The sequence below is a fragment of the Diorhabda sublineata genome, chromosome 7 (assembly GCF_026230105.1).
Source record: "Diorhabda sublineata isolate icDioSubl1.1 chromosome 7, icDioSubl1.1, whole genome shotgun sequence".
Classification (NCBI taxonomy): domain Eukaryota; kingdom Metazoa; phylum Arthropoda; class Insecta; order Coleoptera; family Chrysomelidae; genus Diorhabda; species Diorhabda sublineata.
The window spans coordinates 23,926,945-23,942,008 of NC_079480.1; the positions used below are offsets into that span (position 1 = coordinate 23,926,945).

The window sequence follows — 15,064 nt, forward strand, 5'->3', positions numbered from 1 at the left end:
TGTAGTCTAGCCTTTAATTAATTCTTAACATCTCATTCTGTTTTCAAAGAACCAACAATAAATCCCGGACACCCGGATTGGTCCGGAAGTGGGTAATTAGGGTTATTTTGATGTTTTAAGCATACAGTTAATTCTTATTTTGTTATGTAACTTTAGTTTAAGTTTATTTTGGAATGTAAATATAATTATTAAAATATCTATTATTTTGAAAGCAATAATTTTATTTCACAAGGTGAGTAAGCTTTTTTATTTTTAGGTTATTCAATACAAAAATTAGCATAATATTAAGATAAAAATAGTACATTAATCAATTGAAAATATATTCTCACTGTAATTTGTGTATTCGAAATCTACTGTGATAAAAACGCAATTAAATAATTTCAAGTCTGATTGTATTTTATAGTAAAATGGCAACAACGGAACAGTTTTCATTAAGATGGAATAATTTCCATTCAAACATGACTTCGGGGTTTCACGATCTTTTAGAAGCGGCCGAAATGGTAGATGTAACTTTAGCTGTTGACGGTCATTTTTTGCAAGCACATAAAATAGTTCTCTCAATATGTAGCCCATATTTTAAACAAATGTTCAAAATTAATCCTTGTAAACATCCTATTGTGATATTAAAAGATATCAGTCACGAAAATATGAAAGATATTCTACAATTTATGTATATGGGTGAAGTTAGTGTACTAAGAGAGAATTTAACTCAATTTCTAAAAATCGCCGAACTTCTTCAAGTAAAAGGACTAACAGGAGATGATTCTGTGAGTACTAACTTCGTTTATAGTAAAATATTCACATTTTTTTTCAATTTAGAGTGAAGATACTTCATCAACTAAGGAAGCTAAAATAGAATATACCAATGATATCGAAGAAAACGAAATTTATAATGATTTTATTGAAAATAACGTAGAAATACCAAAATTTACTCATTCTCCTGTTACTCAATGTTCTACGGCCACTAAACGAACAAAAAATACAACAAATGGAAGTACAAATTCTAAACGAACTCAGGTAAATTATAGATAAAATTATATTTCAAAAAATTATTTTTTTTCCTTCTTCAGATTGAATCTTATCAGTCTCAATCAAAATTGATAAAATCCGAATTTGAGCCAGCAAAATCGAAAAATGATTCGATTATAAATAATAATACTACTAGTCAACAAAATACAACTGATAATATACTCAAACTCGGTACTGAATTAGAAGACATCAAAGAACCGATGAACTTGAAGACAATGTGGAATTTTAGTACGTCTTCGTCTCCGGAATTTGTCAATGCAGATCAAGGTGAGTACTTAATTAATATAATGCATGATATTGTTTTTTTTCTTGATTACAGAATGTATAAAAACTAATAATAAGGAAGTTTTCAAATGAAAGTGATTTTGTTTAGGCATAAAATACAAGTTAATATTATTTATTTATTGAACTTCTCATGTAATTTATGTATTTTCTACTACATAATTTGTCGATAATAACAATTCACCTTACCAGGGATAGTTGATTATTACATGTAGAAACACTATGACACCAAGATAGCGGCGCTATTTTTGCTTACTACTACTATAATTTATGGGAAATGCTAATGGAGTGAACTGGCAGAATTTTCAATGATATCTATTATTTTACCTGGGTTGATTGGATATTCAGTGATAAGGCCAAGATGGTGGCACTAGTTTCGCATACTACCACAATATGGTAAAATTTCAACTATTTCTTGAACCTTTCTCGTAATTTATGTGTTTTTTTTTCTATATAATTTGTGGGCAATAATAATAGAATCAATTGGAAGAATTTTCAAAAATAGGGGAAAACGACGGCACTAGTTTCGTCCAATACCGCGATATGCGATTAATTTGTTTTGAGATTGAAGTTAACATTATGACAACACTGGCAAAATTTTCAATTATACTTCTTATTTACCAGGGTTTCTGGATATTCGGTATAGGAACAATATGAGGCCAAGATGGCGGCGGTAGTTTCGCCCAATACCGTGATATGTCATAATTTTGACTATTTCTTGAATTTCCCTCGTTATTTATGTGTTCTTTCTGCTAGATAATTAATGTGTATTAAAAATGGGTCAACCACTATATTTTGCAAAAACTGACAGGATTTTCAATTGCAGTTATCATTTTATTAGGGTTGTTGAATATACGTCAAGATGGCCGACTACAGCAATACTTCAAAGCCACAACTATTACCTGAGTTTCCCTCGTAATTTATGTTCCTTTGATGCTATATAATTAATGTATTTTGAAAATGGAGTCTACTGCTTCCACATTTTGAAAATACTGGCAAAATTCTTAATTATAACTCTCATTTTACCAGGGGTTGTTGAATATTCATAAGAAGGTGGCGATAGTTCCACCCACTAGCGCGACAACGAAGCGTCAACTTTTTAGTTAATATTTTACTTATCTACAAATTATATACGCAAACAGAAACACAATTCTAAGAATGTGTTATGGAGATATAAATGTATACAAATTAATTGTAATTTATTAATGTCTCATTCCTTATCATATATCGTTCTAATAATTTGTTTTTCAATTAGATTTGAATTTTCTATACAAAGTTTTTTTAGAAATAGAAATATCATATTTATTGCGAGTATTTGTTGTACATACATTTAGAAAAGGATTAACTTTTTTTCTAAAAGTTAAAATTCAACTTTGAACTTTTACTTTCTTTCTAATTTTTTTCAATATTCGCCACTTTTATGTATTACTTTCTTTATATTTCTCCAAAAACAATTTTTATCCGCAAAAGTCGCTGCGTATAAAACGATTATCTATGGTTCATATCTCAATTTTCTCACTGGCACATTATGGCATCCTTACTACTATTCATGGTACTAGTGTATATTTCGGAAAATAAATTAGGTAATTATAACTCGTATTTTCATCTGATATCAATTTGTTTAAGCTTTAAAATTATTATAACAAGATATGCATTTTTTTTTCTAGTAGTTAAAATATAAATGAAGTTTTTATATTTTGGAACACGTGGTCGTTTAAAAATGGCGATCTAACGTCATCGCTAACTTCAAAATCTTGTCAACTGTCAAATAAGATTTAATAAACAAATATATTAGTTTTATTATTACATTTAGTAATCAAGAATATACGCAGTATTTATTGTTTTCGAATATTGATTATATTTATTATTTTGTACAGTTTTTGCGCCGTTTCTTTTACGTTTTTTACTTTTGTTGTGAGTTGTTGTGTGTTTCTTTATTTTGTTTTTGTTTGAAATATTTGCATGGTAAGTAGACTGCTTTCGTAACCAACCTATTAACATTTTAAATATAGCAATTACTAATAATTTTCTAGCAAAATATCCGACTTGAGAAGAGGAGATTCAGTGATTCAATATTTATTGTGATAAGTTTTATAAGGGGTTTATTGTTACGGGAGGAATACGCGAAATTCTGTAGATATTTGCAGTTATAGGGATTTTATTCATTCTGTTGACACATATGAATAAATCTCGAATGTATTCGTTTATTTTATGAGAAAAATTTATTTATAAAAATGTATTTAGAGAATATTGTGCTGTTTATATATAGTATTCTGAAGAAATATATACTATAATACGTAGGTCGTTATCTAGTTTATTTTTTTATTCTATAGTAAAAGCAATCAGTATCTAGCTCTATTAAGCTATTTTTTTACACTTAGTAAACGTAAAAGTTTATAATTTATTTAGATTTTTCAAGTCCAAACTCAAAAATAAGAAAAAAGTAAATAAAAGTATTAAAATTTTCTTACTGCCTACGTAGATATCAACTTCAGGATAGTATTAAATTTATACGATCGTATGTTTGAATATATAGTGTTGGACTAACATCGGTTGTGTTTTTTTATTGCCTAAAAGGATGGCTTATCTAACCTCAATCTATTAGAATGAATGACTTTAATAACGATTATTAAAATTTAGGCAAGCCCGAAAAACATCCGAACAAGAATCAGTATCAGTGCGGACAGTGCTTGAAAAAATTTTCTAGAAGGGATCATTTGAGGACGCACGAGAAGAACATCCACGGAGAGTTCGCGGGGCCTTTTAAATGCGTCATATGTTCGCAATTGTACAAAAATACTGAGAGTTTAAGGAAACACATCGCCAAATTTCATTTTTCAACTATTAACGATACGATACAAAGAATTGAAGTTAACGCGTAACAAATGATTCAATAACTAGATATGTGTTAATCTATTTCTTCTTCATAGGTTATGTGATGTTATTTCTTCATCCACTTTCATTCTAATAACATAAAAAAAATATTTTGTTTAATTTTCTTCTTATAAGTTTGAGAAAACTGATTTTTCATCAAGAAATCCTCCTCTTCTTGTTATAAGGGCGAGGATGGACCACGATTACGAACGTTCCTACAAAAGTTCAATGGAATTGAGATCGGGGATCTGAGAAGGCTAAATCTCGTATCTATTTCTTTCCCAAATACCGTCTGCATAATTTAGAATTATGCTTGGGATCATTGTAAGTGTGCGGTGGATTGTATATACACCTTTTTTCGTGGGATTCAATCAGTATATAATAGTTTCAATTCATTAATGGACTTTTCTCGTAATAATCTACGTAGAAACGATTGCGTAAAAGTTTTTTATTGGTAATTCCTACTTTTCAATGGCAATTACTGTATGTCGTTAATTGCATATTGTATAATCGTACTTAAACGACAAAAAGTTGTGGTTGAGGTTATGTCCAACAATGTAAAGTTCATACCGGAAATATGGATAACATTTAGAGGCAGTGTTGCCAATAAAACTTCCAAGGTGTTGTCTAGGTACTGAAATGATTTAGGGACTTTCTTGTATTGGTACTACTACGTGACTTTAGAAAATTAACATTATCTAGTTGTAAATCGATGACGAATTTTGTTACCAAAATATTGCGTTAAATTTGTGACCTTGATGCCTTTATACAATATAAAATATTGGGTATTACTTTTGTTGGTGGATTCTACTGAAGATATTTAAGATCGTGGAATACGTAATTAGATATTACTCGATGGATTTTGTACCGAATTTATAGGTTACACCGATATTAGTCTTCCAAATATTCTGTCTTCAAAATCTAACCTCAAACTTACGGTTTTTGATATAAATTTTGATAAAATAAATATATTAGTAATTAGTTTTTATTATTTTATATATTTAAGTTAACTGCATGGACAATTATGTTATACCAAAGTTTATTGCCATAATATAATTAGTTTTTAAAAGGGAATAGATTTTCTCGTGCCTATTATACCGACATTTTTTTTACCAAATGTCTTCATGTGCCATAGTAGATACAAATTAATTATAAACAGCCAGGAAATGACATTTTCATACCGTCTCAGTGGATTGTTTATTAATTTAATTATATTTAATATAATTCCAGTGATTTCGTTAGTTTCTTGTTAAAACTGTGATCAGTATCGTTACCGCAATAGAACGAGAGTTTGGAAATGTCATTTGTCACGTCAAATGTCAATGTTTATTTGTTGCGTTTTTCCACACACGAGTTTATTTAAAGCAGTATTTTTAGACGCGTGATAACAAACTTTGACAGTTCAAAATCGTTAATCCATTCCATTGGTGAGTAGTGCAATCAATTCTGTTGTTAGCGTTGATATTTACTTTGAGTGATTTCCCGCCATCATTCAATAAAATAATACATCTTCAGTCATTCTGGTTTGCACTAGTAATTTCAAGTTCGAAAATTTCAATTTCCTATAAACTTAACTCAATCTCTATGATTTCATCCTTTCTTCCACTTTTAAGAAATTTATTTCACTTGATGTGGAACTATAGATAATGAAATATCATGTTGCAATTCTTTGGAATACTGTTGAGTGATAAATAATTCGAACTGTCGAAGCTGTTTTCAGAATCGGGGAGCGAACTCTCACACCAAGGGTCCATTACTGAAAAACCACACATGACAGGGCCAAAACGGACTATTTTTTTGGAAAAAAACATCTAGATACTTTTTTTGTAAGAATTATTGTTATTGGCGAAATTCTATTTTAATTTTTCCGGTGGTTTTCCCCATTTTCCATGACCGCTCGCGTGCCGAACATTTTTTTTTCCTTGAAGTGCTATATAAAACAATTTGTGTTCCAAAAATCGTTACTATTGGTTATAGTGTCAGTTTTTTAGTAAAATTTTGACTACAGCGCCTGGACTATTAATTGCAAATATTTTTTATCTCGTCTGTATAATTTTTTTAATGAGACGGTAGAAGAAGCTATACCTACTTATTTTCTAGACTCACGTTTTTCTAGTTGTGATAAAATAACCAAAATTTCAGTTCCATATTATTAAATTAATCTTTAAAGTTAATTTTTACAATAATTGTAATTTTATTAATTGTTAATTGGTTATAGTTAATTATCTACTGATAAAAGTCTTTTGTATAAGAGCAATTAAAAGTTTTATATGAATTCAATGGTTTTTTATTAATATACCACAGCCTTTTACATTATTCATTATTATTTTTTGATAACACACAAAGCAATCGATATTGTGCCAATTTGACAGCTTACATTGTCATAACTGTCTAATTTTCTAGTTCTAAATTAGTCCCAACTACAGCACTATTATTTGTAATTTTTTCACTTACCTCGTATAAACATGATGTAAAAATTCCAGTTTGGTAAAATCAAAGGAGAAAAAATTTTATTGATAAAACGATTCATCTTTTTTTGTTCAAACAATTATAAAATTCTTAGACACCAATGTAGAATTTCTTCTTTTAAAAAACATGCTATTTTAGTGAGAAGATTGATAAAATGCACTTTCTCACTATTTTGCGTTTATCTATGTACAAGTTGTCAAAATTTTACTTTCTATTTCCGGTCTATTTCCGTTCACGCGTAAATAGACCTTACGGTAGAATAACGGAGAAACTGTTTTCGCTTGTGCATAGAAATAAGACAAATCTTTATTGCTTAGACACAAAACACAAGGATCTTTGACAATGACATGTTCACGGGATTATAATAAGAAATTAGGATAAATAATTAAAGTATTTTTAAAATAAATCCTGTTAGTTGTATACACATAATACGAAAAATTCTTCATTCCTCGACTTTTAACAGATCAGTGGCGTGCAATGATATTTGTTTACAAAAAAAATAAAGCAGTAATAAATTCACATTAGACAGGACCGCATTTAGGATTAATTTGTATTAGAAAAAATATACTATCTATTTTCTGTATATCTTTATTTGAGATTTAGAACATTGTTGATTGAAAATAATTTGATTTATTTAAATTATTTAATTAAAATAAAATATCTAACTTTCTTAGATATACATACTAATAGTGAATACTCACATTAAACAGTGGTGACGGCATACATTTAAATATTAGAGGGAGATTAAGGTAAATCGGCATTTATTTTAGTGTCTACTCATTCTATTTCGGTTTTTTTCCAGATTACCAAACGTTCCAGAGGGACGTTAAGGGTAAGGTATACTGTCCATATTGTTGTAGAAAATTTGTGAATCGTTACAACTTGAAAGTACACGTAAGGGATAAACATGAAGCAAACGCAAAGGACATGGACTGTCAAATTTGCGGTAAGACTATGCGAAATCAAAGTTGTTTGAGGGTACATTTATATCATCATCGTAAACAAAATGTGGATAACTTAGATATAGCCGCGTCGTTAAGTTGATTTTTTTTTTTAATATTAAGTATGTCATTTCATGTTTCTATCAGGGGTAAGGTCTTCGAAGGTCTCAAAATACAAAAATTGTGTCCGAATATATTACAAAAAACTACTTTTCAAGCAAATTAGTCGCTCAAAACGTAGATTTATAGAGAATTTTATAACCTATAAGTTTATAAATGTCTTCAGCCCTCTATTTTTAAAAGGGCAACGTTTAAAGGGTTCGAAAATGGTATCAGGTTAAGGTACGATTTGTAAGTTCATATCTCAATTACAAAAAATTTGAAAGAAATAAAATATTTGTCAAAAAAAATACTTTTGTTTCTTATCAATTTTTATGTATATCATTTTATAGCTTTTTGAAAGTAATTTTCGTTATTCGTCGTTGAATTTTCGTTCGATAAAAATATTCAACCTTCAATAAATCATAACTCGATTTATAATATGCCTAAAGCAAATTTTGAAAAAACAATCTCTTTGTTTTTTCATAAGCTTCATTTTTGTTTCCCACACTTTTTCCGATAAAATCAAAAATATTTGAGATATTCATCAAAAATCGATTAAAAACGTGGTTTTTTTTCAAGAAAAATTTTTTCAATCGCGCATAATTAGAAAACTATTGATTTTTCAAAAAAAATTTTTTTAACACAACCCCTTACTTGGGGTGGAACTGACCCCTAGTGCAAAAGCACACATCGGCGTAGGGTAGATTTTACTTTTCGACGTATTCCCTACCTGCTGTCATTAATTTAATTAAAATCAATGCAGGTTGATGGAAATCGGTAAAACCTTCGGTAGCCTGTCGGTTTTTATTTACATAATGTGAATACTTATTATTCTATTTGAAATTTTTATTAGCGGGAAAAAAATTACAACGTGGCAACGATGTAAAACATCTATCACGACACATGCAAACTTACAATCAAGACCGTTTATAACCTATACGTGTAGCGGAGACTATAAAATAAAATAGATAGTAGATAAAATGTCTGGTTTCACTGCGTCGTAAATAAACATTTTTAACGATAAGGCTTTACCTAAGAAACAAAGGATCAAATTTTGTTTTTGTTGTGTTTTTTCTTAAATATTTCTGGTTCATAATTACATGAACGATTAAACAAAAAATGGGTGGTTTAGTTGTATAAATAGCAATATAAAAGATATTATTGTACATCACAATATAATACGAGGTAATTTGTAAGTTTACAATTTTTGTTAAACGCAATTTCCATTTGTGATATACGAATTATTGCCTATAGATACAAAAATATTTTTTGCGTGATGCATTTATTACTACTGTGATATAAAACGCAGCTCAATTATCATAATTAGTTGTTAGATTAGATTTATATTTTCAAAACTTTCGCAATAAAAGACGTTAAAATGAACATACATTTTACCCGACAAGCATTTCTACTTTTCATACAAAAAATGAGGTTATGCTCGAAATACTTTCAGTTGTTTTCATAAGGTTAATATTAAATATATCTAGTACAGACTGCGCATGCTTCAGAATGCGCAGAACCTCTAAGGATTAAGAATGATTTTTACTATTAATTTTATGGTAAATAAATCGCCAGCTGTATCGATATTAATAATCGATTAATAAAATTCAATCATTCATTTCAATAGAGAATGTTATTTTTTCCCTCCAGTTCATTTTATGAAGTATTTGACCTTGTGGGTAAATGTAATGTTACCGGGTGAATAGCGAAAGTAGTTACGGGCTCTCAAATAATCGAATAATTATTCAATGATCAATTATTTCTTTAATAATTCTACAATAGCAATACTTATCACAGACATGATCGAAAAATTTTTATTTTTTTTATTGTACCAAAGTTTTTAAAACGTTTACTTGTTATGTTCACCAAAGTTTATTAACAATATAAGTGGGATTTTGTATATCTAAATATATATTTAAATTGTTAATTTTACCAGTGTATATTTTTTATAGTAAAAAATTAAGTGAGTTTGTTATTTTTATTAGAACCTTTTCCTTTTTATATATAACGATGCTTTAAATTGACGACATCTTGAAAAATCTAGGTAAGTATATCAACCATAATGGATAAACTGTCAAAAATCAAAAATTCGATATTAACTAAGCGGAATCATTTTGCAACAAATCGAATTTAAAACATTAAAATTTATACGATTTCGTGGTTTTATTATCACAGGAAAATACAACGGAAACAGATGATTACATTAGATACACGTATTTAGGATTTTTTTCAACTCTTTTAATAACCACAGTCATATTTTTACACTGTTGTCAGATTTCATCATCAAAAAAATTTGTTGTTTCATACCATAGAAATACAATCGTTTTATAGTGGAACTACATGGAGAATATAATTTAAAAAGATTTCTCGGTTTCCCTAATTAAACTCCATATTCAATGAACAAAATTGAAAAAAATGTATCATACACCACTTAATTAAGTTGTGTAGTTTTGAAAAAGTCTACTTAGAATATAACATCGGAAAACCAATTTTTTATGTGCAATAAATATATACAGGGTGTCTCGCATGAGAATCAACACATAAAAGACTCGTATAGAGGAGCCCAAAATATGACAATTGGGGATAATTTACCAAGTTGCATTCCTGAAGAGTTATAGGGGTTCAAAATTTCGAAGCAAGTTGATTTCTTTGCTTCTTACTTAAATATATGGTACACGATGCTCGAGGATGTCCTAACCTTAAAATTTCTTCTCTAATCTATCAGTTGATTTCACTCTCACTTTTTTAGACATCAAATTTGACAGTCTTTCTTTCAACATTAGTTTCTTTGTGAAGAACCAAAATTTTACAGTTTCCTTCATTTATACATAACTACAATAACATCAAATTATTCGCTAAATGAGAATTTGCCACTTATTTAAAAAATTACAACAATTTTACTACTAGAAGAACTGAGTTGCTAATTCTCCTCGAGGATGTAATACGGTATAGAGGTATAATGCCCCTAATCGCCATATTTTGGACTCCCCTATACGCCTCTGCTCTGTGTAAGTTCTTTTACACCCAGTATCGGTTCTTTAAATAAAAATTTGATGTGGCAACATAGTAGGTATGATTTATGACCATGTGTTTATAGAATTTACTTTAGATATTCGGGTTAAAATATTTCGTATTAAATCTGTAGTTAGTTGAGATGTGGTTCGATCTGGGTAGACGTGAAGGTTTTCCCACACAATATGGATCAAACAAAACTCCCGTCACTGTGGATGTTTTAGACGCCGGTTTTATTGCCGCAGGAATCATTTTAGGAATATCATTTTGTTGTGCTTTACCCACTCCAAAACTCAAAGAGGTAAGTTTTTTAAATTAAAACTGATTATTAATACGATTAATATATCTAAAAATTTTTGTTTTTCATAATTTTATCTAATCCCCGCGTTTTTCTAATGATTTTACATTTCTTCAATATTTCTCGTTGATTATTGATTCCGAATCGATTCTAGCGCAGTTATTTATAATCGATGCTACCCACGAACAACGCTTTTTGTGTTTTATTATACGTTGTTGCCAGATTCTATAAAGTTTAAAAGTATTACTACGATTTCAATCTATTCAAACGATAAATTTGTTATTATGTTTGGAATTTACTTAAATTGTTCTAATGTCACATCCAATTAAATATTAATTTCTGATAATTCATATAGAAATTAATAATAAATACTTGCAGAATCATTTTGATTTATCGGTTGGCCGCAATGTGATAATTCATAACCTAACCTAACCCGCTTGAATTTAACTGTAATATAATTAATTGTAATAAAGTTGTTAGAAAATAAAACTCGAAATGCAAAAGATACTTACAAAAACTAATTCAAATCTTATTCATAAAACGTTAAGAATTTAATTCAATTTTGTTCATATCCGACAGCCATCTTGTGAAATGTTAATAATATACATATAAATAAATGGATTACATCACACGTCAACACAAAATTATTTCTTTTTGTATCATTTTTGTCCACTTGATTTTCCATTTACTGTTGGAACCGTTTAGGGCTCTAAATAGTAAATTAAAATATCAATTTGCCCTTGAGACATCTGAGTAAACCGTTAGGTGGTTTCTGATTTGAAGAAATAGTTTTTTTTTTTGTATCTATCCAAGTTCCCACATGTTTTTATCGATATTAGGTTTTTAAACGAATATTTTTAATACTGTAAATTGTTTCATTCGCAATTTAGTCATCAATGTAAGTAGAAATTTTTACCTAAATACAAGTTTCACAAAGTTGTGATGTATTTTTAAGATACTTTCGTGATCATTGTTTTTTTTTGGCTTTCGTGAAATCATTTTTTTTACTTCGTTTTAGAATTCGATTGTTTTTATAAGAGTTGGTGTAACCATCATCATAGGAACGCTTTTATTAAGTAAGTACTGCAATATATAACCTCAAACTAAGCTAAAACTTTCTAAAATTATGTACCAGGTGTGATGAAAACAAAGTGAATTATTTTATTAAGCACAAATTAGCAGTGGTTGTATGTATGTATATAAATCTAGATTGAACTGAACACATACTTAATTTCTGCTTGAAAAATTTCAGCGACTACGCTCCAAAGAAAGGAGACCAGTGAAATTGACGTTCTGGACTTACTAAGTGTTCGTCGGCTATGTTTGCCTGTCTAGTAGGTCTTGCAGATACTGCTCTATATTCTGAGCTTTCCAGGTTCATGGTCAACTCTGAATCGCCTATATAAGTCGAATTGCTCTCTTCTGTATTGATTCGAGCATCCTAGGTGCGAGCAATAATCCAGATACGAACGAATCTGGGCCTTGTAGAGGATTAGAAGCTGTTGTGGAGTTCAGTGTTAAAGAGGGCTTCAAGTTTTTGTGAAATTGACTTAGATTATTCGGCCATGTCAGGACATATTGCTACCAACCCAACAAGCGAATTTTCGGTGATTGTGATATTTTATATCCAGACAGGACCAAATCCTGAAAGGCAGTGCCAACCTTCAGATTGCTTCTGCTTCATCCCTTGAATGTTTTCAATATCTTGGGTAAACAGTGAAGATTTCCCATATTTTTCTATAGCTTTAGTCCTTACGGAGATCCCAGGTTGATCTATATTTATTGATGACCTTAATGATGGCTGGGACTGAAACAATCGGACACGATAGTTGTTGGGAACCGTCTTTTTTTTTCTTTTTTTGGTATGGGTTGAACTCGAGCAAGTTTCCAATCTGGGCCAGTTCAGAGATCTGAATTTTGAAATATTTTGGTCTAGAAGGTGCCACCATGCCAACGATGACGTGGTATCTCTTCACGCGATGCGTGTGGTCTACATCTACCAACCTAAGGATCGTCATCATCAGTTCTAACCAAACTATTCAATTTCAGTAAATAACTTTGGTCAAGAATGGGAAGTTGGACATATATTCACAAAAACTCCTTATAAAGCAGGATCCGGAGAAGAAATAAACGCTTCCATATCTCTAAAAATCGGACTTCGTAGTCTAAATGTAACTTTGAAGGCGAATTCGTCCGAAAGTAGTACATTAAAGTATGAGATAATTAATTACAACGAAAGATTTGAATGGACTTGGGATCAAGGAGTATTTGGATTCGGACCGTATGGTAAAAATGGGATAAAATATGATAATTTTGGGTTATTTGTTATGAAATTTCAGCTGGAAAGTTACAAAGAGAATATAGACAAGCTCAATATCGAGGTGTGCCCCACCCAATTTTATGGGTAGTTGAATATTTTATAATAGACGGTGAAGGTTTCAGATACGGTCGTTTTTATAGAACTGCCGGTTGGTACACGCACATTTTAATGTGGACGGCATTTCCCTGCTGGATTTTGTCTTTAATATTATTCAGATCAGGTATATATTTAAAAAACATATTTTGATAAAAGAAAACATGATATTCTGTCATCGTATTTCAGTGATTAGATACGGAGCATATTTTCTTGGAATATGCGGAGGCCTACTATTATTCGGTAATTTTATATACCTAGTAATACGTAATCCTAATCCACTAAAAATACATTTCGAAGACGACATACTGACTACGAAATTTGGATTTCACTATTGGTGTACTTTTGCTTTAGGTACTAATCAAATTATTACAATCTTATGTACATATCCTCTCGTTTAAAACATTTTTTTAGGAATATTTTGCATTATATTATCCTTAACGGTAATATTTATGGAATATAAATATGATCAACAAATTTGCAGTTTCTTTGGAGTCAATCCGCTTAATAGTTATGATGCAGTAGCATATTTGAGTAAGTAGCGACTACTTATTCAAATATCTGTTTAAAAAACGTAGCATTATTCCAGCTAAAGAAGAACGATTACTTTTGAGACATAAATCTACTAAATATATCAAAACTAACGTCGATATACCTTTAGTTGATATGGAAACTGCACCGAATGAAGACGATGACGATGTTGATTACGTTCCTGTTTATTTAAAACGACGAAATATTACGTCTGTATCAGCTCCTGTTGTTAATAGAACAGTGAAACCAAACAGACATAAATTACCTTTACCACCACCACCTGAATCCAGTAGTAATTAATATTTGTTTATATATTTCAATATTTTACTAAATATATATATATATATCTCATTTTTAATAGCTTTTTTTGTATTTACTACGACAATAATAAATATTATATACTAAAAAAATTGCACATAACCTTATATTATTCCTTACTCGTATTTGATGCAGCTAATCTAACCTCTCTTGTGATGATAGTTAATAAATAAACATTTTTTTTGTCCTGTTTTAGCATTATTTTTAATAATTCTATAAAAATAACACACGCGGGTACTTTTGTTAATTGTACTTCACACGCTTAAATAATTGGAAATATTACACGGTACTTTTACTATACATCAGTTGCACACTTTATCTGTGGTTGTGTCTAATAGTCACAAAGCGCTCTATTTATTCCTTATATACTGAAGAAATTTTGTCGATTAAACATTAAGTATCAATATAACTGGTATTTATATTTATTATTATTATTTTTAAGTTTATGAAAGAAAGTTATAAACGACTCAACTATTATTTTTTCAAATATAATATGACAGATGTTGTACATCATTGCCACGTTGTATTTAACACTAAAATATAATAAGGTAATATCGTATTTTGAATAATATTTATCACTTAATACTGCGACGTAATGTACTTAACTTCGAAATAAAGTTGAGTTGAATTATTCAATTTAATTTTTTTTGTAAAAATGAATTTGGTTCAAATCATCATCATGACAACTTTTGTTTATTTTTTCTATTCAATGAATGTAGTTCACACTCGGGAAATTTAGATTTCGTTTAGTGGCTGCAATGATCATACAAATGTCAAAATTGCCAAACTTAAATT

The 15,064-nt window shown here is 29.6% G+C and overlaps 1 protein-coding gene across 1 annotated transcript; it reads left to right on the plus strand.

Annotated features, from left to right (window-relative positions):
- The first annotated feature begins 37 nt into the window (after positions 1-37).
- On the plus strand, positions 38-14,361 carry LOC130447000 (uncharacterized). The gene is made up of 11 exons (XM_056783585.1): positions 38-232; positions 404-767; positions 820-1,017; positions 1,071-1,296; positions 10,847-11,010; positions 12,026-12,083; positions 13,057-13,293; positions 13,347-13,547; positions 13,610-13,774; positions 13,835-13,954; positions 14,010-14,361. Exons 2-11 carry the CDS (start codon positions 408-410, stop codon positions 14,249-14,251), a joined length of 1,971 nt encoding a protein of 656 aa, XP_056639563.1. The 5' UTR covers positions 38-232; positions 404-407; the 3' UTR covers positions 14,252-14,361.
- Positions 14,362-15,064: the final 703 nt, after the last annotated feature.

Coding starts and splice junctions, on each gene's coding strand:
- LOC130447000 (XM_056783585.1), top strand. CDS start 408: ATGGCAACAACGGAACAGTTTTCATTAAGATGGAATAATTTCCATTCA. Junction 768..819: donor GACTAACAGGAGATGATTCT/GTGAGTACTAAC, acceptor TTTTCAATTTAG/AGTGAAGATACTTCATCAAC. Junction 1,297..10,846: donor ATTTGTCAATGCAGATCAAG/GTGAGTACTTAA, acceptor ATCTGTAGTTAG/TTGAGATGTGGTTCGATCTG.